The 27861-nt window shown below is 48.3% G+C and overlaps 2 protein-coding genes across 4 annotated transcripts in view; both read right to left on the bottom strand.

Annotated features, from left to right (window-relative positions):
- RABL6 (RAB, member RAS oncogene family like 6) overlaps nt 1–20737 on the bottom strand; it is a 58690-nt gene extending 37953 nt beyond the window's left edge. The window contains exons 1-4 of one of the 3 annotated variants that reach the window (XM_037399607.1): nt 20176–20737; nt 11716–11850; nt 6129–6176; nt 4410–4439 (exon numbers count right to left, since the gene is read on the bottom strand). In XM_037399607.1, coding sequence (XP_037255504.1) covers nt 4410–4439; nt 6129–6176; nt 11716–11850; nt 20176–20305 — 343 coding nt within the window. In that variant the 5' untranslated portion in view covers nt 20306–20737. Of the gene's footprint in view, nt 1–4409; nt 4440–6128; nt 6177–11715; nt 11851–12039; nt 12058–20175 lie in introns of those variants that run through there. The other 2 variants (XM_037399608.1, XM_037399609.1) reach the window with 2 other exon arrangements.
- Nucleotides 20738–21840: 1103 nt separating this feature from the next.
- LOC119153855 (alpha-1-microglobulin/bikunin precursor) lies at nt 21841–27463 on the bottom strand. The gene is made up of 10 exons (XM_037400768.1): nt 27266–27463; nt 26503–26645; nt 26151–26227; nt 25513–25626; nt 24921–25022; nt 24366–24403; nt 23631–23709; nt 23372–23539; nt 23007–23183; nt 21841–21993 (listed from the first exon to the last, which is right to left on the bottom strand). The coding sequence occupies exons 1-10, from the start codon at nt 27371–27373 to the stop codon at nt 21962–21964; spliced, it is 1038 nt and encodes a 345-aa protein (XP_037256665.1). The 5' UTR covers nt 27374–27463; the 3' UTR covers nt 21841–21961.
- Between the last annotated feature and the right edge of the window lie 398 nt (nt 27464–27861).

Raw genomic sequence — 27861 nt, 5'->3', positions numbered from 1 at the left:
ACATGACCTTAAAAGCAGATCCAACTTCTACTATAAGCATGGGGAATGAGGAGGGGTGGGACAGGCATGCCTTGCTGAAGAACACCAGCTACCCTGTTCAAGAACACTAGCCACTCTAATTCAAAGATGAATAGGAAGAAAGCCTGAAGTAGCTTAAACCATGCTCTTCACAGCATAAAGTCACAATGACTGAATAATAGAGGGTTTGGTGCACTCCCTGACCACAAAGGGAAGGGGTTTTGTTGCCCTTTTTTGTTGCACTAATGTTGAAGAAGCAAAAGATCGTGGGGCTGCTATGACTGAACTGCACAACTACGTACACAGCCTTCCTGAGAGATGCTATGACGCTGCTGTGCTACGTCACTGACCTGAAGCAAGCAGTCTTGTCAAAAAACATGATCTCAGAGTGCACTGGGTGCTTTGGGCTGACTTGTGACCAAAAAAAAAAAAGGGGGGAGCCAGATTATGAAAATTTAACAGCCAGAAGACAGACAGAACAGGGGGAAATCCAAGCAAAATCAAATAAACTGTGGCAAGGGGGCTGTGGAGAAGTAGAAAGACAGCCTACAGGTGTGTGAAAGGCCAGAGCCAGAGGGTCAGGTCTGGTCATCACCAGCGAAGGCGCAGAAAGGAAATCCTCCAGAGGCACCATCCAAAGCCACACGCTCTAGAGACACGCACACAAAAATAAGCTAGAGAACAGATGAAACTCTAAGCTCACAGGAAAAGTGCAAGAGGCAACAGGCTAAACACTTGGAGCAGTGTTTAGAACTAGAAAACTTGCCCTACAGTCTCGCAGCCACAATCCCATCTGGAGAAATCTAACAGTTTCTCTCCAACTCATCTGCTTCCTCTAAGGCACGTGCATAGAGCCCTTACACTTAAAGGACAGATCCCCCTGAGACTTCTCCCTTTTCTTACAGCTTCAGTAAGCACTTGATAAGTTTGCAAACTGACATTTTAAAGTACCACTGCCATTTGACTCAGCACCCCCAAAAAAGGAGGTGGTGTTTTGAAACCTCAGGCTCCCTGAAAATTTTGCATTACATCAGTTACGCTGTAATCATGTTTCCAAATCTTAAAGCCTGCAACCACAGCAGACAGAGAAGAAAACACCATGTATCTGTACCTACAATTAGCAGAGCAGCAATCAGCTAACATGATTTTCTGGTGTAGACACTCAGCACTAAGGACTGCCAGGAGTCTCAATGTGTAAGGGTGAGGACATCTTCTTTCACCTACGGCCAAAGAAGTTTAGTGTGGACATACCGTGAAAAAATCTGTCTTCACCTCCCAGATATTTTTTAAACTCTATGTACAGCAGAGTCCAGAGTTTTATCAAATGATGAGCACTGCAAAATTAATAACCCTGCAAGGTGTGGAGTTATGTTTTACAGATACCAAATATCTTCCAGATGCTACTGAGAGCAATTAAGAACTGTACCGCTGAATTAACTTTGTTCTGTATTTTCCTAGTCAAGATAATGATGAGTTAACTAAATTATAATGGCAGAGGCTTGGAATTCCTTCTCATAATTTCTAGAAATTCCCTGTGACACTGACAACAGAAAGTGTTGGCAGATCGGATGCACCTGCAAAAAAAACTCTCACCGACTCTTTAAAAGACTCTGCAGCACTTGGGACCAAAATAGCTTCCACCGACTATTCACCTCTGCTGATTAACGCAGAGCAACAACTTGTAAAATTCATGGTTCTGCCAGATGCTGCATGTGCAACAAAGTGTTCTGTTCTTTTTGCACACAGGTCAAGGATAAACAGTTACGAAACACAAGTTATTCATGAAAGTTTAATGCTGCAGGATATCAAGAGATTCCAGCTCTTATACCCTGACACTGTGTCTGGTGGGTTCTTCTGTGCACCGCTAAAAAATGTTTGATCCCCTCGTGTCATCTTACTGTTGACATCTGAAAGTAGCAGAAATATTAATCCTGATCCTTCCCTATTCGTACAATGTATCTCCCTGGAAGATCCAAGTATGGGCTCTGATTTTTTCCCAGAGCAACTCAAAGTGTGGGATGTCTAGGATGTGCATGTCTTTTCCCACTTCAATTAAATTCACTTCAAGTCAGTGGCATTTGTGTGGCTTCTCTGAATATCAAAACATCACTTTTTCTGCAGTTACTGCTAAATTATGCTTGCCATGACCTGAATTTCTACGTATTAAAACAAAAGCCAAAAAACCCACAAATACTCTTCATAGTTCTCCCACCCAGAGCAATCAAGGTGGGAGCAATCTTCTTTCTAACCTGGCCACGTTTACAACCAATGCTTTGAGAGCGAGTATGACTCGCACCCCTCTCCCTCCTTATGGCTTTATGTGTGTATCAAGAGGAATGAGTAATATTCTTACATGATGCTCATCGCTGCTGTAAAGGAGGTCATCTATAAAGGAGTAGGGGAGCTGAAAAGCGCATGTGTGTACATATTCATGCACAGTGTCTATTTTTGGAGCCAAAACTGCAGGATGAACCAGATAAAGACAAGACGTATGTAATTAAAAGATGCAATTCAGCCTGTAAAGGGAAGTGCACCATGAAGATTGTGTTGTTGTATGAACATGGTCCTGTGTTTAAGGCTGCACTAATGTGCAATCTAGGAACCTCAATTAGAAAGCAAGGGTCTTCATGTTCCGATTGCCCTGCTTCTCTACCTAGAACTATGACTGCTCCTTATTTACAGGCATAATAGCAACACTGAAGCCAAATAACCTTGCAGCAGTGCCCTGAAGTCTACAGAACAATTCTTACTCAACACCAGAGAACTGGGTTCCTGGCCAGCACCTGAGAGCTTCTGCACCTCTGTGTACCATCAGTTTTGTTGCAGGACAGCAAGGATTCAGTACAGCTTGCCAACAAATGCTGTCCACAGTGTGAGCAAGATGCTTCTGTTCACCATTCAAAAACACATGTCTAGAATATTTGCATCCCCAGTGTTATCTCACTTAACGACACCTGAAAATAACAGAAATATTAATTCTGAACCTTTCTCCTTCTTGCAGCACACCTCTGGGAGGGAGAGGGATGAAAGGGCAGGGAGAGGAAAGGAATCTCCATGAGGGAAAGAGTTTATGCTGTTTTGGGGGCAACAGAAAAAACCATGGTTTAAGCCCTTCAGTTAGCATATGAGAAAAGGTGCAGGAACCGAACTAGCATAAGTTACAAGACAGGAGATCAGAATTCTTCTTGAATCACCTGCATTCAAACAGCTTCTCTGCATTCAGGATCTATTACAGCTTTATGACCTGCAGTAGTTATACAACTTGCTGCAAAGCCAGAAAGATGAGTCAGGATCTGACTTTTTGCTGAGAGATATCTTTCCTATGCTCTATTAGACCCAAGGGCAGCAAAGGAGATGGTATTTACTACACATGCCACACAAAATTCAATACAATCCATAGCTGGGGGCAAGCTCTACTTGTTAAGGTTTTAACAAATGGCATCATTACACAAATGAGCCCAGCTCTCTGAGCAGGCCCAAGAAGAAAACAGCAGGCTGCAGGGGAGTCTGTACTGTAGTGACTTTGCACATTAAGAAAAAAAACAAACCCAAAGAATCAAGAAAAAGTTAAGAGGAGCAGTACAGTATAGCAGCTGCCATTCCCTGCTGCTTCACCACACTGACCAACCTCACAGGTTTTAAACTTTCACTACAAATCTCTCCACACTTCCAAATTAACATCTATGTGCTAAACAAATGACACCAAGCTAAACCACCAGCCAGGCAGACCCAACCGAGCTGCCTCTTGCACTTGGAACAGTCTGGAGGGAAAAATCAAAGCACACTGCTGAACTAACAAGGACAGGGAGGCACACTGCTGGTAAGCGTGAGGAGAAATACCACTTAGTAAAACCACATTTAACTTCAGTCCAAAAATGCACATCAAGGGTGCGATTCATTAAGTTTCCCCAATCCTCTGGTGCATGTTCACACCGGGACATGAAGAACAGCAGCACTGCACAGCAGAGAAGAGGCCGAAGCCACTTTGCAAGACTAAAGTTGAAAACTGCAGTTTATGGATACATCTTTTAGACAGTCTAGCTACATCCCCACATCAGGCTTTCAACACATTTTCAAATATCTTCATTTAAATAGAGGTCTATTAATTCTCTCTAACAAGGAAAAATTCTTCCAAAATGGGGAAACACTGGCAAAAAAAATTAGCTTGGGTAACAGTGTACGTTGAAATGCATGTTCAGAACGTGCATTTTATGGCAGTTTCAAATCCAGCTGGAAAAATGCAGCATTCTGCACAACTCTAAATATGCGCTTTAGCCAGGATCTGGTAGGGAAGGAAAAAAAGGAGGATCAGGCCTTGTCAGCACTATGCTGCAGCAGCAGTGGATACTTCAATACTAAAAGTCTACAGTCTAGACTAGTGTTGCTCTCACCGAAAGCATCACGCAGGAGGATTTTTTGTCCTAAGCATATAGAAGGAAGAACAAAAATGTCATAAGGTAACATTAAGATGAAAGTTAGATATGAGCAAGCACATTTTCCTGAAGTTGTACTTGAAAGGATTTGATTTCGTTGTACCATGATGATCTGAATTTTTACACATTGGCTGAGTACATTTGATTACATAAAAATACATATCTGTGGTCCATAAGAGGAATCTTAACAGAATGAGTTTTATTTCAAAAGAATATGAAGTGGGGAGAAAAGAGTCCCTTTAGATTTCTAACACATGCTCCACTGTCAGAAATGAAAGCAGAATCAGAAGAGCTGTAATCAACATCTGCATGTATCAAATCCAATCCTTTTTGCCAAAAAAATGGTAAGTCTCTAGTTGAGAAGACGATTCTGCTCAGAGAAGCTATTCACAGAAATAAATGCTGGAACCACACGATTCCCAAATTAACTCCGTATCCATTCATACCAAAGTTGCAAGGCTGCGAGAAAACAGATGTTTTGCTCAGATTCCGGCCCTGCACTTGTTATCCTAGGATCTAAAAGCCAAACTGTAATTAGGCTGACTTCAGCAGTAACTCTGACCTAAGTAAGATTTCGTCTACGCTGTGAAAACAAGGGTTTAAAAGAATAAAAAGATAAAGTGCTCAGGATTTTCATTTAAAGTTACTGCCTCGGGTTTAACCTAAAGGCTCCATTATGCATCTGAGCTACAGCTGCTATCTTTAACTACCTTTGCTACTGTTTTGAATACAATTTACCTCAATGAAAAATTACATTTCTCCCTTTCCCACTCCCTATAGTACTTACGTTCTTCATTTTTGGTGTTAACACATGTGTAAGTTGGTGGTACAGCAGAAGTAGCCCACCTAGGATGCAGTTCTGCTGGGGAATGCATGCCAGCACAGATTCTAGCTAAGGCTGCAGGAAAGGTCGCAGCAGACAACCACAGAAATTTAAGTTTCGATGACTGCGGTCAACAGATTTGACCAACAGAAACACACAAACAAGGAGCACAACTCACGGAGCGCGAGACGCTCGCTTGTAAAGCTGCTTTCCTGACTATACTCACACTTTAAACCAGGAGCTTGGCTGGCACAAAATGCCTCTTAAAAGCCAACCACCAGCTGCATTTGGGGCTACAGAATGGGCTGTTAAGATTTACATCTGAACCCCAACCCCTTACAGGAACAGATTCCACTGCATCCAAATTGTGTCTTCACGTATGTTTTGGGGTTTGTTTTTATTTTTTATAAAGCAGAACGTTATACTCTGACAACTGAAAACTAATGAAAAATATTTATATATCATAATACTTCCCTTGGCTAAGTATTTAGAAAAGATTTTGGATTACATATATTGCATTTTCTGTCCTAAGTGAATTTCAGTAATTGGCTACTCTTTCATCCTTCCCTCCTGCATACATTATTCACTGCAGATAACACTGCACATGAAACAACTTCTTCTGAACGGTGGGTTTGATCTGAAGTTTAGACTTCAAATAATGGGCTCTAGCATAGCAGACTCCTCTCTCCTCTGCATATTTTTTCAGGAAGTAACATCCATGCACTTGAAAAAAATAAGTACAGACATTTTTCTAAAGTAGAAGCAAGCAGGTATTTCTGAATTCCCTGTAAGTCTTTAACTAAAATAGAGAAAGAACAAGGAACCTCCATTAGAAAGGAAGTTACAAATCTTACCTTTGTCAACTACATCCCAGACTTCAACTTTAACAATATCGTCAGTGGCTAAAAGCACAAAAAAAAAAGTGTTAGAAGAGGGTTTCAGTAAAATGACCAACACTCAATGCTCACCACAGAGAGCCTAACCCAAAGCCAACATCGTCAAAGTAGCAGATGAATATCAGAAGAAAAGTAATTCTTGAGTGAATTAAGAGAAAATCCAAACGTAACAAGAAGGCAGCCCACTGTTGCAGGTCCAAGTTGTATGGCAAAACTATGTTATCTAAAGAACTTCTTAAAGACTCTTAGGCACATAACTGACAGCTTTTTTTGATAGATTTCCTTGATGTTTTAGGTCAGATTTGAAGCATGTTGTGTAGATTATTTCCATAACACATGGACTTTTCCATATTCTTTCAAAAAAGATATAAATTTAACTTGGAGAATAAAGTGTGGTCTATAAGCAAGGCATACAACTGAAAAAAAGAAAGGAATACACGCATTTAAGGAAGATCAACCTTACTAATAGCATTTTCATGTAAATGTGACAAACAACGTAGACAGCCCTATGGCTACAGAAATCCATTCTCTGCAAATTTCAATTCACATTTTGTGTAAAGTATTACTAGAAATTTTGCCTCTTAATGAGCTGCAGCATCAGTAAATTATAAGCAGCAACATATATTATTTGAGTTGCTAAAATCTGAAGCAAGACAGGCAAAATTCTAACTACAGAGACACTACTGCTGGTACTGACAGCTAGCAGCTTAACTTTCAGATGGTACAAGGGATGGGCAGGCTCTGGTTAGATGTTTCTTTTGAATCCACATGAGCAGTCTGATCTTCAGGAAGTTGCTCCAAGAAACAGCTGCTTTTAGGAAATGCTATAGGCTACAAAGCAAAGGCTTGTACTTGGAGCAGCTCTGAACATAAAGCAATGGAATAGGAGGATGATGTCTCAAAGTAGAAAATAATCTCACAGGATGGCATGAGAATTTAGCGAAGTGTCATTGTCAAGCCAGAAAACATTGCCTCTACAGAATTCACTGTTGGCTTAACTTAAATGTTTCAAAATATTGTAAAGACAGATTATGAATAAAGGAAAACTTTGATCCTCTGCTTCTGGAGAAGGATCCTTTTTTACATTTATTCATGAAGCAAAATCAGCCTGTTTTTCCTCATAGCAACTCCCTGCTTATCTCCCACTTTGCCAGCAGGGCAGTGGGGCACAGGGCGAACAAGGTCAGCCCAGCCAGCACACAGGCTCAGATGGGACTCAAAACACAACACACGTAGTTGTATGCAGTCCTTAAACTTCTGCTCAAACCATTGCACTCCCCAAATTAATTCTGTCCCTGAATATTTCTGCAGGCCATCAAGTCAGGTACAGTTAAAATCCAACCCTTCCCCATCACTCACTCGCCTGGCACCCAACTGTGAGCTGGCACAGCACAGCAGGGTGCTCTCCCTGTGACTTCGCTGCTCAAGTCCATGGTCCGTTCAGGGTGCGTCGTGACCCTGCAGGTGCTGGGACACAGATCAGCTAGTGGAGGTTTGCCCCCAAACTCATACCCTGCAGCTGGGACTGGCAGTGCTGCTGCTGTCCCTGAAGAACAAGGGGACAGACAGACCAGCAAAGTCGGTCCTGGCACCTTTCAACAGATAAGACTTTCTGCAAAAGGCCAGGAGATGTTTTCCTTTCTCAGATGGCAAACTTTGCAGAGGCACGGGGAGTCCAGAAGGCTGCTGCTTCTTTCCAGCAGCACCAGGTGAAGCAGCACATACGCATTAACAAGAGGCTTTCACGGAGAAGCTGGAATCCCATTTCACAAAAGGAAGCCCTTGGGGTGATGTGCAGTGCTCTCCTAGGAGGTGACCTGGCACCTAGCACTGGGACTTTGCTCCTGAGCTCTGGTGATCTCCACCTCCTTAGTCTAACACCAAACACACCCTCAGTTAAGATTTGTTCTTCTGCTGAATCATTTCCACAGTCGGGACATCCTGCTGACTAGCAGCACTTCCAAATAGCTGAGGAGTTGAACCATTTGACCCACAAAGACCTGCTCTACACCCTTTTATCTGAGGGGAAGCACAGAATTTCACAAAGAAATTGACTGCACAAGACCAGAGAAAGCCATTTTTCCAAGGTTTTTTTTTTCCTATTAGCACCAGTGCTCCTGCTAGCTTATAGCCATTAAGTTCCTCCTTTTCATCACGTTTCATTCCTGAGTATCCTGAACACACAAGAGAATAATTACTTTAGTGCTGCTGGGTTGGCTTTGGTATGACTCACACAGAGCAGCATTTCACCTTAACAGCTTTGGAAGGCATGTTGCAGCAAAAAGAGTGCCAATTCATCCTTTTAATTCTATAACTTGGATTGGCATAAACCATAGATAGATCAAACCACTCAAAAGATCTGTACTCAGTTGCTATTTGGCTAAGTAGTCTGCAGCCACTGGCACACTAAGACATCGCTTTCCCATAAAATGGTGGAGAGATGTGAGAAGATTCCAATTGCAAGAAAGCTCATATAAAAATAAGAATCATTGCTTTATGGGTGGGCTCATCACCAGCAATTCACAGGCCCTCAGACATATTTATTCTCATGCAATTACATGATTCACTTCATATGCTTCAGACCACAAATCCTACAGAGCAGATCAGCTCTGCCATTGCTCTCACCCATCTACAAAGCATTCAAAGTATTTGAACAAAAGTACTTGCCAATTTTTATTTTATATTCCCTTTCTGAGACTGCCAAACAGAATAAAATTGCTGACCAGCGTAATCTAAAAAAGCATTCATCACAGTCAGGAATGGTAACTCCTTACCTGAACACAAAAATTACAAATATCCGTTACAGAGACAACTGGCACAGCAAAGTAATTTTGTTCATTCTGAGTAGGAAGAAATAACTCAAATTCCTCTACCTTTATTAATTCTTTCAGTACGAAATTTCTGAAAATATGACAAGGTGGTATGTTCCACATCTAAAATGTAAATCTTCTAATACCAGGCAATGTAAGAATCCTTCAATATTTGACAGCGATTTAATTAACATCTGTAAATATTTGCTGCCAACTACCACACAATGTTTATTCAAGGTAGATTGAGAGCATGATCACAGGAAAAACAAACTTTCTTTTTCCTCTACAGATTAACTCAGCCAAGAGGGCAGTAATTAGATCTGAGCCAATTTCTCAGAGTGCCCACATCACCCATCTCAGATGGAAAGTTTTCACAGCAGGAAATATACCTTACAATGTTTTTAAATAGGGGGGTATATTTTAAAACAAGTTTTAACGCGAACAGAGAATTTCTTACACTGCTGGAAATTATTACTAAGAAAATGATACAATGTTTTATAATGCAAAATAAACACAAATGAAAGGCACAATTTCATGTATAGCCTTCCAGATATTTAGACTAGCTTAGCAATGCTTCACCTTGAGAAAAGTCCATCACCATATGTACACATTGCTGTTAACTCTAACCAGCAAGCTCTACGGAAACATCACATAAATATTAGAAGTAAGCACAAGAAATAACAAACACACTTGCAGTCACCAACATACAGCAAAACCCAGCCCCATGTGTGGCTGTTTTCTACCCCATGCTGAAAAAGCCAGTGCCTAAGCCTCAGCTCAGTAAAAGAACTTAAAGTCCCTAAAATACCTAGAAGCATGTGGGATGACTGGATCTTTCTCTAAACACCTTTTTGCATGTATACAAAAATAGGTATACATGCATTTTGTATACCTGTTCATGTATACAAAAACAATTTGGTATGAATAAGCCTCTTGGAAAGCAAATGCCAGGCTTCTAGGCTGTATTTACAGACAGCACTTGTATTATCTGAGCTCTGGTTCTTACCTATGACATTGCAGAAAACCACAATTAACATTCAGTGCACTCTTTAGACTTGGATATCTAAGAAAGAGGTATTTCATTTCTTACTTTGACCTAAGTCTGTTTTAGGCTGAAGCATTCAGGTTTGATTTAGAGATAGTTTCCATCATCCAAACAACCTGGAAGTTCTATGTTCACACATGAATAACCGATGTGCTGATATTCTGAGAGAGAGGAAGAGGGGGGAGAAGGATGTCACAGCTAAAATACAACATGCCAGAGGTTTTGCTGCAGATGGGGAACACCACTGCGTGTATACTGCAAATCCCTCAGTGCCTTGGGCTAGCTGACAGGCAGAACATCAGGAAGATGGTACCCAAAATACAGATACCTTATGAAGAAATGTAGAAGCTAACAGGCACACTTTCACATCATGGTCACACGGAGAGTCCCCATGAAAGAATGTGAAAACCTGTGACATCAGGCTTAGCTCAACATCAGATCCTGAATGAGAAAAAAATGCTAACTGCATTGAGTGAGGATGACCTGCTTCTCTCCCACATCCAATGCAAATCACAACCTTTTCATCCTTTGTCGAGAGAGAGCTGGCTCACGTGGAAGCCTGTCTTCATAAGGGCATGAGTCTCCAGAACTCTGGTTACCAGCTCCCTGTGAAGGTACAACAGCAGCGCTCACTCTCCCTGTGAAGCCTATGAACCAAGAGAGGCTGAGCCAAGGCAGATTGCTGGTGAACACACCCTGTGGCTCCACGTGATCATTATCTCGAGACTTGGGCATCTTAGTATCATCCAGCAATACAAATGTGATAGGTGAATTAGATGAAGCACCCAGTGTGGTGTTTACCCCAAGTGCATGGGGTTTTTTTCCAGCTGTGAGGAGACAGAGAGTAGCTGATTCACCAAAAGGTCAGAGTGGTGCAGGTGGACAATATCTGATAATGAGAAACTAACCGCTGACTGTTTTTTTAAAGCAAATCAGTCTTACGGAGCAAGTTCATACTGAATCAGTGGTTCACCCCACAAGGCTGTGGCATTTTTGATCAGGAACCTGAAAGCTGGACTTAATGCACCATTAAATGACAGCCTGATGCAATTTCAGTGCCTGCAGTGTCTTCCCCAGGCAGGATCCAAGGCTTTCATAGCCACTTTATATTGTCAGAGCAATGGGGAAAATAAAAAAATTCATACCTTATCTCTCAGACTCAAACAAGTACTTAGAAAAAGCTACTGATAAGATACTTCTATGCTGCAGTAAGTCAGCCTAGAGTTAATAGTATTACAGTCATTTTTAAAGCGTCACCTTCACCAATTACAGGATGCTTTTATATTTTAATCAGTAAAAAAACACTCTGCACCATGCCATTCACTTCTATGCAACACAGTAACACCAAAAGCAGGGTTAGCCTGACAGACAGATTTCCATAATAAACCTGTTTTCATTAACAAGTCAAGTGTATCACAAATATCTGAAATCTTTTGGATCACCTATTAAACACTTTCCTTAAATTGTGGCTTCTGAAGACCTATCCTTTAGCACTTATAGTTTCTGAGTGAAGTTATTAAAAATATTAACTGAGAAACTGTGAGTAATAAATTAAAATAACAAGAGTGAAGAGAGACCATTTTATCTCCCAAGCAGACACAGAAGAAAGAAGCAAATGAGGCTGCAGTGGAATTTCTACCCCCAAGGCACTGTCCCATGACTGTCACTCCCTCGACTTCTTCCATCTTACTTTTGTAATTCCAGTGGATGCTGGTGACTTGGATCTCCTGAGTTGGAATATACTCCTCAATAAATTTCTTTCCCTGCAGTCGGTGCCACAGAGTGGTTTTCCCAGTGTTCCTGTCCCCTCGGATGACAATTTTCACTGAGGAAAAGAGCAAGCAGACAAATAAAGTTGATTAAAAACAAATCAAAGAATGCTGTGAAAAGCACGTTAACTTTTTGCAAGCATTACTCAGACACAATTAGTTCTCCCATATTACACAGGCATGATGGGGTTTGTTAAAAAACATGAGCCTCAGTCATTAAAATTAGTGTTTATTCAGCTACTCACACTAGCTCAGCAGAAAGAACCAACATCAAGATTGAATCTTCAGAATCTGCATAACTTCAGCCAGCTAGGTCTCCGCTCCTTTGTGATGGATGCATTCGAACCCTTAACCAAACCAGAAGCAGTCTGGTCCAGGCTCCAAAGGAGGTAAAGCCCTGAGCCGTAGCCAGGCCGAGAACTGCTCTAGGAAACCCACAAAGGAGCAATGACACAGTGAGCATTGATGCACATGAACTTGGAACACAGATCACGCAATTAACACATGAATAGCAAGTGGCTTTTCCAAGGCACTTATCAAGGAGCAAAGTTGTGGGTACAAGGAGTCTCATGCATACCTTCCCACTGTGTGCGATCTGACTAGGAGCCAACCACTTTATCCCATAAATACGACAACCTAAGTGAGCTTTCTCTGAGCTCTCCTGCCAGGCAGCGTGGCTGCACAGCGGTGATCTCCCCTTGAGCTGGGACACCTCTCAAGGTTGCTCCTCGAGGTAAAGAGACCTCTTACCAATGACAGATCTTTGGATGAGTTCAGTTTGAGTTCTCCCTGAATTGCAACTGGGCTGCAGGCCAGTGACACTCCCCTGGAGCAGAGACATCTCTCAAGGTCTAGAATTCCTTACTTGAGACCAAGACATCCTTCCTTACCCGAGAACAAGAGATCCTTCCTTACCCAAGGTGGAGAGACTTGCAATCTTACTTGCAATCGATCCTTAGTAAGTGACAGATAGCATGCTATACCAGTACTAATGACATTGACACTCAATTATTTTAAACTTTGTATAGGCAAGTCCATTAGACATAAAATGTTGCCCAAATCTGAGACTAAGACTGGACCTAGTCACATTTAAGCTCCACCAGTTTAGAAAGCAACAGGGTCTGCTCTAGACCTTGTGACTCAAAGAAAGGGTCTCCTTTACCCTTTTGCATCTCCTGTCTCTGTGCAAATCATTCTAGCCTGACTCTAACTTGATTTTCCTTTGTATGTTTCATCCATGGAGTAAGTACCGCGGACCTTCCCATCAAACTTTGTGAAGTCCCACTTTTACAACATTGTATTAAACCCACTTTTGCTAATGCCATTGACAGTGATTCTTTAAGTGATCTAAATCACTCATTCACAACATCCCTCCATCCTCCTGCCTCTTCTACCTCTGCCTAGCCCTTACTCCCATTCTGCCATAACGTATCCTTTTGCTAGCCTTTTATGCCAGGCTTCTCCTTCAATTACCTCCTCTATCCTTCTCATTTCTCCTTAAACACTTCTTATTCCACCAGAAAACAGAATCATAGAATTGTTTAGGTTGGAAAGGACCTTTAAGATCACTGAATCCAGCTGTTAACCTAGCACAGTGTGGTGGTTTGACCCTGGCTGGATGTAAGGTGCCCACCAAAGCTGCTCTATCACTCCCCTGCTCAACCAGACAGGGGAGAGAAAATACAACAAAAGGCTCACAGATTAAGATAAGGACAGGGAGATCACTCAGTGATTACCGTCAGGGGCAAAACAGACTCCACTTGGGGAAATTAGTTTAATTTATTACCATTCAAATCAGAAAAACACCTTCCCCCCTCACCCGTCCCTTCTTCTCAGGCTCAGCTTAATTCCCGATTCCTCCCCCTGAGTGGCAGAGAGGGATGGGGAATGGAGATTACAGTCAGCTCATCACATTTCGTTTTGCTGCTCCTTCCTCCTCACGCTCTTCCCCTCCTCCAGCGTGGGTCCCCAGCCCTGCCAGCAAACCTGCTCCAGTCTGGGCTCCTCTCCCCATGGGGCCACAGGTCCCTGCCAGGAGCTGCTCCACCATGGGCTGCCCATGGGTCACAGCCTCCTTTGGGCATCCCCCTGCCCCATGGTGGGGTCCTCCCCAGGCTGCGGGTGGCTCCATGGGCTGAAGGGGACAGCCTGCCTTGCTGTGGGCTTCCCCATGGGCTGCCAGGGAATCTCTGCTCCAGTGCCTGGAGCCCCTCCTGCCTCCTCCTGGGTGTTTGCAGGGTTGTTGCTCTCACAGTCTCACTCCTCTCTCCCGCTGGTGCAGATTTTTCTTTCCCCCCTTCTTAATATGCTACCCCAGAGGTGCTGCCACTGCTGCTGATGAGCTCGGCCTTGGCCAGCAGTGGGTCCATCTTGGAGCCAGCCGGCATTGGCTCCATCAGACATGAGGGGAGTTCTGGCATCTTCTTAGAGAAGCCATCCTGTATCCCCCATCTCCTACTAAAACCTTGCCAGGCAAACCCACTATGCACTGCCAAACCCACCACTAAACCATGCCTCTAAGCACCACACCTACACATCTTTTAAACACCTCCAGCGATGGTGACTCCACCACTTCCCTGGACAGCCTGGTCCAGTGCTTGACTGGATCTTTCAATGAAGAAATTTTTCATGCCCAATCTAAACCTCCCCTGGTGCAACTTGAGGCTGTTCCCTCTTGTCCTGTCGCTTGTTACCTGGGGGAAGAGACCGACCCCCCCTGCCTACAGCCCCTGTCAGGGAGCTGCAGAGCGCCAGAAGGTCCCCCCTGAGCCTCCTACTCACTTCCTAGAACCAGCAACCCACTGAAAGCTTAAGGATCAGTTCTCAGCTGAGCCGATGAGGCTGGATCCTGCGTTCAGTGGTGCTGCTCCCTACATCCACATGGGTGTGACTCTCAGCCCCGGCACTGCTGAAACCATTCTTCTGGGATGGTGTTGGGAGAGCTAAGCGGCAGCTTCTGGTGAACATCACTGCAGAGTTAAGCTGTCACTGCTCTCAGCCATCCCAAGCTTTTTTGCACTGAAGCAGCATCCTCTTTTCCAGGGAAAGCAGAACAAGACTGTGTATTGCTCTTCAGCTTCTCCCGCTCACAGCCCAGATGGTCTCTGGTGAGGAGGCAATCCTTGGCATGGACAAGGGGCAAAACACTTTACACTCACAAGGGTCTACCTTAAACTTCCCCCAATAAATTCACCAAACTGCCTCTGTTGACGGCCACAGTTTGATTAAAATTAAATTAAAATCTGTCTATCTTACATGCATTAGAGACAAGCTAAATTGAACCGAAACAAGCATGCCCTTTGGGGGGACATAAATCACAGTGTAACAAAATCAAGAGAAACTGAATTTCTGTGGGTCCTTCATGTGTCAGAGGGACAGTCTCTACGACAGGACCCTGCCCTTAGCTGCTTTTAGATGCAGGTGTAGCGATGGCACTCTGCAAAGGCATTCTCAGAAACTGCAGTCTTGGGTAAAGACACAACAGCTCCACTTCCACTGATGGCCTCACAGCCAGCTGCTGAGGTCCCTCAGCTGATCTACCACCATGTGCCTGTGCACACACGTGCTCATACCCACAGCAAGGGAAGTCAGTCAACAGAGAAACTCATTCAAACCCTCCCCAGGAAAGAAAGCGTCCAAAATATCATAAACTGTACACAACCTGGCACAGGAACTTCTGTAGCAATTAACATCATGAATTTTCCAGTCAACCTTAATGTTACCTTGTTCTTTTTGAAAACCGTACATGTTGTTTTCTAAATTTTCTGTTACATTATGGCATTTTTTTTTTTTAAAATACCATCTTTGTTTCAAGTGGTAACCACAAGGCTACTGGGAAATGTAAGCTGACTTGAACAGACTTCTTATGCTTGTATTTTGAATCCCCTAGAAAATGGACCACTCTGAGACATCTAATGGCAGATTCAGGTGATTAGCATTAGGCTGTGCATCATCGTTTGGGCAAAAAAATCTGAGACCAAAGGTTGCCTTCTGTTGCAGCTCAGGAGCTATTGCAGGCATTTCAGAGAAAAGTTTAAAAAGTAAACTTTAAGGTAATACATATACAAAGTCTGTGGAGGAGTTTTGTCCTGTGAAATTTTCTACTGCAGTTAACTATGCCTTTGTTGTTGTACACCGAGAGGTACTCCTGTTTGTTCTTTTACAAAGTTACTTACTGAAATATCAAAAGGATAATAAAGGCAAAAATGAACATGGTATTTATTTATAGGCTGACTTCACTTACAGGTCCCAGAGCATCTCTGCGGAGACAACAAACAATTTCCTGCATTTCCTGTCATCCTGTGTGTGATTCTGTTTCCTACTTACTGATGGTGAAACAATCAATGGAGAATTCCTTTAATTCTTCTAAATTAATGCAGCAAGTCCATGGCATAGGCAAAATGACATTCCATTTGCCCTCATTTTAAAACCCAAGCCTTTCTAAATGCTCTCACTGCCGACCTTAAAGAGCCATTTTAAAATTCATATTCCCTCATGAAGTGCAGCATAAACCAGTGAGTTCTAAGGGACAAAGTGACCCTTCCTTAAACAGTTAGGCTGCTCTCAAGTTGTATTTTCAGGATCACTCCCAGGTGACTTGACTGTAAGCTCTCCCCAGAAGGGGCAATCCTACCTCCCCCAGCACTCTCCTAGTGCCAACAGTGTTATTTATGCAGCTACACACAGAGTTGCACCAGGAACTGACTGGCTGAAAACTAACCCCACAATTATTCATTTTCAGTTTTCTTCTCTAGCTCAAGTGCCCAGCTGCATGAGCAGTAGGAGCAGCTCACAGGAGGCATGACTGGAGTGACAAGGAGATCACCCTCACCCCTGAGCAGCTCACATTTAGATCAACGTAGGGTGCCTGTGGCACCACACACTCCGTTTGACAAGGTCCAAAAGCCCTTTCCAGCTTCGGTACTCTCCACGTTAGGGTCTCTTTCCTCCTACATAGTGCATGAGTTTTCACTGACTTTTTACCTGAAGAAAGAAAAAAATCTTTAAAAACAGATCAGGAAGATGGCAGGTGATGTAAATCATTTTTAGCAAAACAAAATCTGTATTTGAGACTTTGGCTGGAGTATTGTACATCTGCAAGACAGGAAGAGCTGAGTGAGCTTCAGGGTACAGCCAGGCCAGTCCATCACAGGCCTGGGCTGTGCCTGAATGTGGAAAGAGGAACAGTAATTACAGGTGAGGTTAGTACTGTTACCTATGGGACAGTAACAATTGCTGCCTTATTTTGATTTTAAGTTAAATCAGTACTTACTGCAAACAGCCATAGGTTTGTAGCAAAGACAGGAGAATTATCCGGGGGAAAAAAAGAGGAGGGATGAGGAACAGATCGAGATGTGAGGAAAAAAGCTAAGCAAATCAATCTATTCATATTGTCACTGCATCGGGAAAAATAGAGGGATTTCCTTTCTCCAGATGGGGAAATGGAAGCAAAGAACTGAAGATACAGGCCGAGAGAGCAGGTCTCAAACCAACTCAGAACTAGAAATCAGGAATTCCCAGCTCTGCCCATTTTCCTCCAGGAAACTGCAGCAACTAAGGATCTCAGACCCCATGGCAAAGAACCCCAAACTCCTCTGCTAATAATCCCCATATGGAGGGTCACAACCTTGCCCTCACCAAGTCTTTGTGACTGTGACTACAAGGCTGCAATTCAAATGCTTTAAGTTGGTTCCCTTACCACAAGAAGCATATCTGATCTGCAAAGCATATCTGATCTGCAGATAACCCCAAGCACACCTCCTGGGGGAAACAGGCCAGACAGCAGTCCAAGCAGGTTTGCCACATGTTGCACAAACAACTGCCAGGCACAGGAGAAAACAAGAGAAAGCAGGAAGCAGCAGGAAGAGGGGAAGCTTTTCTTTTGGGAGTAGTGCTTAATGAAAATCCTTGATAAAACTACAATCCGAGTCTGGAACTACCACTCTAAAACAACACAAAAGAAGTAAGGACTATAATGCTTACCAAAAGGATACACAATATTAATTGTTTTGTCTTTTAAGGCACATTTTAAGCAGAAAAGTTGTAAGAAGAGGGACTGAGGGGAATTCTTGGAGGTACTGCTTTGCTGTTTCAGCACTGGTGACCGTTCAAGCCATTTGCTGCCCACTTTGTCAGCAAGCAACCTAAGGCATTCTCAACACACTACATATATTTCTGGGAAGGAAACAGGCTTCAGTTCAAGATCAATAATGGTCTATGAAAGCAAGGAAACTTTTCTGTAAAACCTGTCATCACAGCACCCTTTGGTTCAGGTTTAGGCAATTCCAGGGAAATTGAAGAGTTTTAAAGATCTGTATGGGTTAACGGTGGCTACAAAACACATTTTGCACTCCGCTGCTGAGCATCATGTATGTGCTAAGAAAGGAGCATTGGCAATGCGCAAGATTTGCAGCTCTGCCCTTCCTAAGCAACAGCCCTTGCAATACCATTCCTTCACAGACCACCTTCAACAGAGACCACCGCACCGTGCTGGGACCTACCCCATCTATCCAGCGCCGTGGCTAGGTAGGGTACTTCGAAGCCCTTTCATAAGCCTGCCCGTATCTCCTATAAATATTATATAACAGAGATCCTGGGAAGAGTTACTATGGAGATTGGAAAGCTTCCCTTAAGGCAGTGACAGAAAGCTGCAGTTTTATTCCAGATATGAAAGCAGTAACTAGAACACAAATCTTGGTAAGACAGAGCACAAAACAAAAAAGCTTTCCCGAGGCTTTCAGTCAGGAGACAAGAAGCAGCAACGCTACTGGTAGCGCAGCGGCGGGCATTTTTGGCCTTACTGTATTAACGGCAAGCAGGTACACATCCGTGCAGGTTCATCGACAATGCAGTTAGTCAACATCTAACAAAGAGTTGGCCCTGCCGACTGCTGTGCCAGCAGGATGCAGCTGATCCGTACTGTCTGCAGCACAAACGTTCACTGTCTGAAAAGTCAACTCCTTTCTCTTACATAATTCACAAGCTGTTGTTAGCTACCTGATCTCAAACCTGTCCCAGTGAAGCACACGGATGTGTTCTGGTCTGTGGGCTGCACAATGCCTCTGCACAGATCAAATCTTTAACTAGCAGATCTCCAGGGTCCATGTTTAATGATGCGGTGCTGTATTCCAAGGCACAGTAGTTGCATCCTCACACCCCGTCTTTCACTGGAAATCAAGTCTCTTAACAATAACACTGCGCTTCTGTTCACATTCATGACTGTTAGCTAAGATACTGATTTTCTAAATTAAGCACTACTGGCCTATCTAACAGCTGTGCTATGGATAAAGGCACCAAATGCTCTCCCAAGTGAAGCAGAGATCTTCAAAACATATCAGTCCAAAAGCACAGTCAATAGTGATAATATTAAACAAAGCAAAAAATCCCACAAACCCCCAAACGCTAACCTCTTCCTTCACATTCTGTTTCAGATTAAGATCCAACATGAGCTCTATTCCTCCAACACATGTGCCTTTCCAGAAATTATTCAGTGCCACGTTTACAAATCAGTCTCTTTCACAACTGCCAATCTCTCTGCCTTCTGCAATCTGACTTCAGTGCCTGCCTGGATCCACGCAGATGAGCTGATACTTGCAGCGCTCTCTGGTACCATCTCTATTTTCAGCGCAGATGACATTAACTACTGTCTCAGAATTGTCACTTTGGGATGTATTTCACATACTTGCAGTGCCCTCCTGAAACACTGTATTAGAAATAACCTTTACTGAGCTTCAAAGGAAAAATGCAACCCTACGCCTCAACACTGAAAAGAAAAAAATTCTGAAAACATTCCCTGAGAAGAGTAAATGCATCAGCCGCAGAAAAGATAGTCAGAATGAAATTATGTACCAAGGGCACATAAAGGCATACATCACTCACCTTTTATTAAAGCCTGGCAGGGGAGAGCTTTTCAATAGACCCTTATCATATAACCACTAGGGCTTAATTATAAATACCATTATCCTGGCCTGCAGGGAAGGTCACCCACACACCCAAGGGAGTTAGTCTCTTGATGCTTTAACTGACAAAAATTGATTTACAAGGAACTTTCTCTTGCGCCACGGTCAGCGGAAAGCAGGCAGCCGTTCAGGCCATCTGCTGACTGGGGACACCGCTGCACTACAGGTTCCCAAGTCCCGCACAGAAAGAGAAAAGTTTCCCATCCCTTCCTCCCACGCTCCCGCAAGTTCTTCCATTTCATTGCAAACTTGGCTTTGGGTGAAGGCTGTCAAAACCACCACCATGCACGACGAAAGCGGTCCCCAGCCCCCCCGGGGTCCCTGGGCACGCTGTGGGGCATCGGACGAGCCTGCCCGATGCCGCCTGCCCCCCCCCCAAGCCCCCAGCCCCCCCCCCCCCCCCCAGCCTGGGCTCCAACTCACTGTTATACTGGACTCCCTTGGCAAACCTCCTCTGCAGAGCCTGGTTCATGGACTGCAGCCCCGCAGGGATATTCCTGTCTCTGACCGGAGTCTGGTCCGAGCCCACCAGTTTCTTCAGGGCTGAGAACATCTTTCCGGGCCCACACCTGCGCCACCGCCGCCGGGAAAAGGGCTGCTGCTCCGGGGCTCAGGGGCAGGCCGGCCCCGGGGGGGGCATACGGGGGGCTGCGGCTCGGGGAGCGGGTAAATGAGGGCTGGAGCAGAGCCGGCACGGCCAGGCGGGGCCCCCCGGGCTCGGCAGGGCGAAGGCGTGCGGGCCCGGCCCGGCCCGGCGCGGCGGGGAGGGGGCTCAGCCGGGGCCCCGCCGTGTGCCGGGGAGGGGGCGCTAGCCGGGCATGGCCCGGGGCTGGGGCCGGCGCGGGAGGAAGGGGTCGGTGGGGCCGGTGCGGCGGCTCAGAGCCGCCGGGCACCGCCGCTCGGGGCCGGGCGCGGGGAGCGGAGGTAGCACGGGGCTCCCGCCGCCGCCGCCATCTTGCCTCTTCCGCCTCCCCGCCGGGGACGGGGCGCGCGCGGCGCCGCTACGGCGGCCGGCAGGGGCCTGCGGAGCCCGGCTGGCTTGCGGAGCCCTGGCACGCCGTGAGCGCGACCCCCGGCACCCCCGTGACACCCCTCCGCAAGGCCAGCTGTAACCTCACCCTGCCCAGGCACCCCTAAGCCCTTCGTGTGACCCCCTCCTGGCACCGCCGCAGCCCCCCGGCTCCCCCGCAGTCCCCTCCTGCGAGCGCCGCAGCCCCCCGATCCGTGCCCCCCATAAACCCTGCGAGCCCCTCCTGGGACCTCCGTAGCTGCCCTGTGACACCCGTAACAGCTATAATCCGCCCCTGAGGCCACCCCAGCATCCCTGGGACACGACTCACACCCCACACACACACCCCAGAAAAACAAACAAACTTCTGTTCCCCCTCCTGGGACCCCTACAGCCCCCTGCGATCCCCGTAACCCCCTCCTGGGACCTCCATACCTGCCCCGTGACACCCATAACAGCTATAATCCGCTCCTGAGGCCACCCCAGCATCACACCCCCCACAAAGAAAAACCCCGAACAACCAAACAAACTTCTAGTTCCCTCCTGGGACCCCCTACAGCCCCCTGTGCTCCCCATAACCCCCTCCTGGGACAACACTGTTTTCCTCTGTGACTCTCCCAACCCTGTAATTCTCCCCTGTGACCCCTCAAGGCCCCCTCTGGCACCCCCCAATCCCTGCTGTAAACCCCTCATGACCACCACCCCTCCCCGTGATCCCTGTCCCAGCCCATGACAAGGTGTCCCTGCTCCCACCATGACAGCCATGGGAGGAGCAGGCACCCATTTTCCCCCCCTGCCAGCTCCTGGCTGGCTGCCCATCATCATCCCATGGGAAATGGGGAGCTGAATCCCACCCAGTGGGATGCCCGGAGCCCATCAGTGCCCCGGTTGGCACCCCAGTGCTATGCGGGCAGGGGGCAGCTGAGGAAGGGGCTCAGAGGCTCAGTGGGAAGCACCCAGCAGCCCCACAAAGCAGGGGACACCCCACCCGGGAGGCCAGAGAGGACCCCATAGCATCCCCTGCCCCTCCTGGACCCCCCTTCCTTGGCTCCCCATCAGTTCAAAGACAGACACTAGGCTCACTGGGCGCATGAGGAACATTTACTGCTGGAGGCATCTCCTGTGGGATGGACAGATACTGGAGGCATCTGTCCCGTGGGACCCCGGTGCCAGGTGATGGCAGTTTGTCCTCCACCCAGGTCAGTTTGACAGGTGCAGGAACTCCTCGTCCTCTGCAAGTGGAGAGGTGCAGGGTGACGGACAGACCCACAGACCCCTGCCTTGCCCCTCGGCCAGACGGCGATGGTTGCTGCTTCCCACTTTGTCCCTGCTGTCAGTGAGCAGGGGTAAGCTGTCTAGACCCTCCATGCACACTCATGCTGTCCCGGGATGTCACTTTGTGTCCCACCACTCACCACGATGGCATTAATGTGCTTTATATTGGTGACAGGGATAATAAAAGATGGGCTCTGCCCTAAGATGTGTTACACTGGACCCATCTCCTATTGGTGGGTTCCCAGTAAGACCCCAGCTCCCGCCCTGCTGGGAACAGGCTCACCCGGGCTGGCTGTGGCTGAAGACCCCTGAGCTCCCCCCTCTCTGTGGGAAGATTTCCCCTGCCACGCTCCTGAAAACCTGCTTGTCCGTTCACCCGAGGGCTGAGCGGTGCCCATTGTGTCTCCCAAGGAGGTTCAGTACGGAACCCCCTGCACTGACTAGAGCTGGAGGGTCTGACAGGTGTTGCACGGAGGGTACCAGCCCAGTGGGGACCCCACTTTGGTCCTTATTTGGTGTCAGGGTCCCTTCACATCCCCAAATCTTTCAGCCACTCTTCCCTCACTGGCATCCCCTGCCTGGGGGCTGTGGCCTCCACTGCTCCCCCCTGCACCCCAGCCTGCTCAAGGCCATTCCCCCTTTTATCGAGACTGTTATGAAGTTCAGCCGTGGCTTCAGTACGTCTACAGCCCCGCTGTGTGATCCTGCCTGCAGATTAATGACCATATTCCTCAGTCCATTGGAGTCCCAGACCCAGGCACAGCACAAAACCCTTCCAGACCCATCCTGGACCCATCCAGACTCAGGACAGCCCATCCCAAGACCCACCCTAGATCCAGGACAGCCCTGTCCCCACCGTGGGCAGCCCCAGCCCATCCAGCCCCAGCCCTCAGCAGGACAGGAGGTGGTACAGGCTGCTGCCCTGGCTCCCCTGGCACACCGTGGTGCAGGGTGGTCAGGGTGGGGGTACCTGCCAGCGGAGGAGCCCCACAGTACTCCTTGCACTCCTTCTCCGAGTAGAACTGGTTCCCGTTGCCCTTGCAGCCTCCGTAGCTGAACGTGATGCACTTGCCCTGAGCCGCATCAAAAGCCCAGCGCGTCACCAGCTTCTGGCAGGGACCGGGGACAATGGGCAGCCTGCAGGCAGCTGCGGGGACAGGGGGCTGCTCTGAGGGCAGGGGGTCAGGGCCCCCCACACTTCCCACATGGATGCCAGACATGTGGGGTTCGAGGCCACTCTCAGATCCCGCCCCCCCCCCCCCCCCCCCCCATGGCTCAGCAAAGGCGTCTCCCACACCCTCGCCCTGCCGGGATGTCTCTCGGTCACCCGCTCACCCTCCGTCCGGCACGCCTGCAGGCACTCCTTCTCCGAGTAGAAATTGTTGCCGTTGCCCAGACAGCCTCCATAGAGGAAGGTTTCACAGGCCATGGAGGAAGAGTTGTAGAAGAAGCGGGAGATCATCCCGCTGCAGGGCCCGGGGTCCTGGCTCAGCCGGCAGGAGTCTGCAGATGAGCACAGCATGGGCTGTCACAGGCAAATGGGATGCGGGGCAGGGGGACGCTTGATGCAGCCCCCCTCCCTTAGGGGACATACCTTCCTTATTGCCGATGTAAGGGGGCAGGGGTCCCGCAGCCGAGCCCTCCTCGGGGGGCAGAACCGCTCTCCGTGCCCTCTGCATGGGGAAGGAAGCACAGAGCTGGCATTAACCCCTGCCTGTGGGACCTGCTGCCCCCCACTTGCCCCTGGACCCCCTCCGCCCCCGGGATGTCAGGGTGTGCCCCCATCATGCCCTGTGCTGGGAATGTGTCTCTGCTCTCGAATCCCCTAGGTTGTTTCTCCTATGAAAGTCCCACTCCCTCTTGAAAATCTTTCTAAACTCAACCCTGTGCTGAGTGATGGTAGCTGAAGCCCCAGTGGGGTGCTAAGCTGCTTCTCCATCCCTGGAGAGGGCATCTACAGCCTGGCTGGGACACTCACAAGCAGGCAAGGAGACACCAGGCTCCACATGCAGCGACTTCTAACCCATGAAAAAAAAAAAGACAGAATAGGAAAGGCCATTGCCTTCCACTTGCAAATGAGCCCTAGTGCCCACCTGGCCCCCAGAACCCTCGCCTGGAAGCCTGCACCTGCCTGTGCCCTCATCTTTGCAGGCAAAGCCCTTCAGCAGAGGTGAAAGAGCACCTCCCAGGGTGGTTGCTGCAGCCACTGTCCAAAAACATGCCCTGCCCGTGGAGCCTGGCCCCAGACACCAGGTCTCCGGTGGGTTTGGCTTGGAGGGGATGTGCCCAGCCTTGATCCATTTCAGGAGGTCCCAGCTGGACAGCTTACCTGGGGGGCAGTTGCAGTCTCCTGAGGAACACATTCACCTGGCCCAGAGGACAGGAGAGAAGATCAGCAGCGTGAGAGGGGAGGCGTCCTGACAAACTCATCTCACCGTGGTCCTGTACCATGCACACACAGGACCCCAGGGAAGGGGATGCCCTCCCATTTTCACCCCAACATTCTTCCCCTTTTGCTGCTTTCCACCTCCCACTCACAGAAGCATCCCCCTACAACTCCCAAACCCACCTGCAGCATGCTAGCACCTTCTGAACCCCAGGCTGAGCAAGGAGCTCCTCGGGTCCTGGGAGCACCGAACAACAGGGAGCAGTCGCGAGTGTCCCTGGGTGTCCTGCACCCTTTTCCCAGCACAGTCTTGTGACTGCATTGACCTGACAGCCCAGCAAGGACCCACTGACTGGAAACTGGTGGAAGCCTGACTGATACATGGCCTTCTCTCCTTCCTATCCCATCCTACCAAAGCCCTCATCTTCCATCCCTTCATCCTGACTGTCCCCCCATCTCCTCAGCAGCAGGAGACACAAATGCCTCATGGTGAGTTACCTCTGTTGGCCAGGATGAATATGGAGTCCGCAGGGATGCCCATCTCCAGAGCCAGCTGCTGGAAAGCCTCAATGATATCGTCCCGCAGCTCTGGACTTCTCCCTTGCAAGGGAACAGGCTGTGAGCGGGACTGCAGTGGAAGGGGGCCTTCACACAGCCCCCCCCAACCACCCCCCAACTGCAGAGCTCAGGCAGCTGCAGGCAGTACCAGCTTCTTGGTCCTTCCCAGCCTCTCCTCCGTTATTCTCGACCAGCCTTGACCAAGGGCTTGGACAAAGTGGTTTTAATGTTTCTCAATCATGAAAGAGCATCTCCTGCCACTTCAGGGCCTGGGTCTCTTCCAAGCAGATATTGCCACCTTCATCCCAAACAACAGGCTGGTTTAGCCATTCATTGTGTGATGTGGCCCTAAGCTGAGCCATTAGACTCAGCCTCTCCAGTGCTGAAGATGAGCTGGTCCAGGGAAGCAGTTCCAAAGCTACAATCAGGTCCCTCAAGGCCAAGGGACCTGAAAGATCCTTGGGTGGTGTCTCCGACCTGCATTAGCCCACCCTAGAGCCTGCTTGCCCCCACATGCCATAGCCAGACATACCATACAGCTTCAGGGTGGTGCTCGGGCCAAAGCTACTTTTCTTCTTCATCAGAATGACAGCATATTCTTCGTAGTTGGTGCGGAGCACGTAAGACTGGATAGACACATCCCATTCTGGGTGAGACAGAGACACAGGAGACATCATTCCTGCCCCTCAGGGAGAAATGGGGCAGTGTAAGACAGCCCCAGAGCTGGGGGCTGAAATCAGGCAGCTAATTCAAGAAAACAGCTGATTTTTGGGAAGCAGATTCTGATACAACCCTGACTCCCTTTAGGCTCACCAGCCTTTTCTTAGTCAAGAGGATTGGAAATCAAAGGGTTTGGACAACTGAGATACACGAATGCTCCTGAAATGTGGCTGGTGGGACCCTGCCCCAACTTGGGACCTTGGGGACAGGAGGGATCTGTTGGAACACCTCATAGTCCTGTGCCTATGCAGAGACAGGGCTGAAACAGCCCCTTTCTCCCAAATTCATTCCATACTTTGGCTGGAAATAGCCCAAACTGTGGAGTGGCTTCTGAGTCCTGCTCTCCTGAACCCCTCCACCAGCCACCAGCTGTGCCTGGTGCTGGTTCCCATCACCCCACCATGGCTGCACCTCTCGGGGCCAAGCAGGTCAGCAGCGAGCCCAACTTACTGGGGTTATAGTAGGTGTATTTGCCAGGGGTGTTTGTTTTCTGGTACTCTCCTGAGATGTGCGTGCAGTCACCTTGCCTGGAGGGAGAAGGAAAACAATCAGCTGCTCCAAGTGATCGTTCTTCCTGGTTATTGCATGAAAATCATGTCTGGGGCACCAAGGCCATGGCACAGGACCTCCAAAATCCCCCTGCCCAAGGTATTGGGTATTTGAGCCCAATCCAGCTCTTCCTCATGGCTTTGAGGCCAACGAGAGCAAACACCCATGTCTTGTCCCAAGCCTTGGGAGACAGAGCACCCCTGGGGGAGGTGGCTTTGGGGGAGGGTCAAGCACCCACAGCAGTGCCCCGTACCGCAGCCTGGTGCTGGCAGTGCTGATCTGGTTGTCACTGGAGCCGGGGCCCAACACCAGCATGCCCATGCTGAACTTCTCCTTGTAGTTCTTCATCCATTGGCAGGTCGTGCCGATGGCGATATCATACCACTTGCCATACATCTGCAGGGAGAAGAAAGTGATGTCTTCACCACAAGCCCTCTCCACCAACGTGGGACATCTCCTGATTTTCTGTAGAGCTGAAAAAATCATGGCCCAGAGAGAAACGAGGTGGTGATGGTGCAGGGTGCTGAGGCCAGAGCTGCCGCAGGATTTGGGAAGCAGATCAGCATTGAACAGGATTTTCCTGGGTTCCCTGACCACCAGGCAGGGCTGGAGGCATCAGGCTGGCACCTCCCTGTGTGTCCTGGTTGGAGCCCAGAGGCAGGCACACGTGCAGGGCTGTGCAGAGCCTGGCAGGGAGATCTCCCAGGCAACCTGCATCCTGCACAAATCCTGTGCACTGGGGCTGCCTGCAGGCCCTGCCTGCACCTCTTAGTTTGGGCAGAGACATCTCACAGGGTCCTTCTACCATGGCCACTCAGGCTCCAGCTGCCCTGCCTGGGTGTTTGCCGGGGTGAGACCACCCTGAAGGCTGGTGCTGGCACCCCCTGACCAGCGCCTGTCCCACACAGCCTGACGTGGGCATAGGTAATATCGCCCTTCTTTCTGGAGGAAAATGAAATAAACCTTTCCCCCATCCCTTCTGCCCTCAGAATTAAGGCACCACAAGCCACCATTACCCGCTCAGCCTCAAAATTCTCCTGCACTTGGATATCTTCATCCTGGTCCCCGACGGGGGTCCCGTTGGCCACGGCAAAGAGGAGGAGGGAAAGGAGACCCCAAAACATGGTGGCTGGTGGTTTCAGAGTGCCGCTGAGCCCCAGCACAACAGTGGGATCCCGGACTCTGCGCTGTCCCCACTGCGCAGCAGTGTGACCTTCAGACTGCGGCCAGCGGGGCCGGCCGGGCTGGGGGGGGGCTGCCGGGGGTGGAGCAGCTGGTGGCACCGCATGCCCTGGCCATGTGGCCCCCGGGATCGCCGCTGGCCTCGGTGGTGGTGGGGATTTGTGGAGAGCTGGTGTGGGGTGCAGGAGGGGAGGGGAGCATCCTGCCGCCATGATCGCTCCTACACCACCAGACAGGGGGCCAGGACCTGCCAGTCTCCTTTATTCTACCTTAGGATTCATGTTCCTGCCCTGGCATCCTGCAAAACGCCCTGATGCTGCCTCCAGCCCCAGCAGAGCAGCCTGATCCTGGAGGGAGGAAAGGACCGAGGGGTCCCCAGCTCTCACCCCAGACTGCCTAACCCTGACCAGTGTCCACAGGGAGCGGAGCC

Source organism: Falco rusticolus, chromosome 9, assembly GCF_015220075.1.
Source record: "Falco rusticolus isolate bFalRus1 chromosome 9, bFalRus1.pri, whole genome shotgun sequence".
Classification (NCBI taxonomy): domain Eukaryota; kingdom Metazoa; phylum Chordata; class Aves; order Falconiformes; family Falconidae; genus Falco; species Falco rusticolus.
The sequence above is the reverse complement of the archived record's forward strand: the minus strand, read 5'-3'. Positions and strand labels throughout refer to the sequence as shown.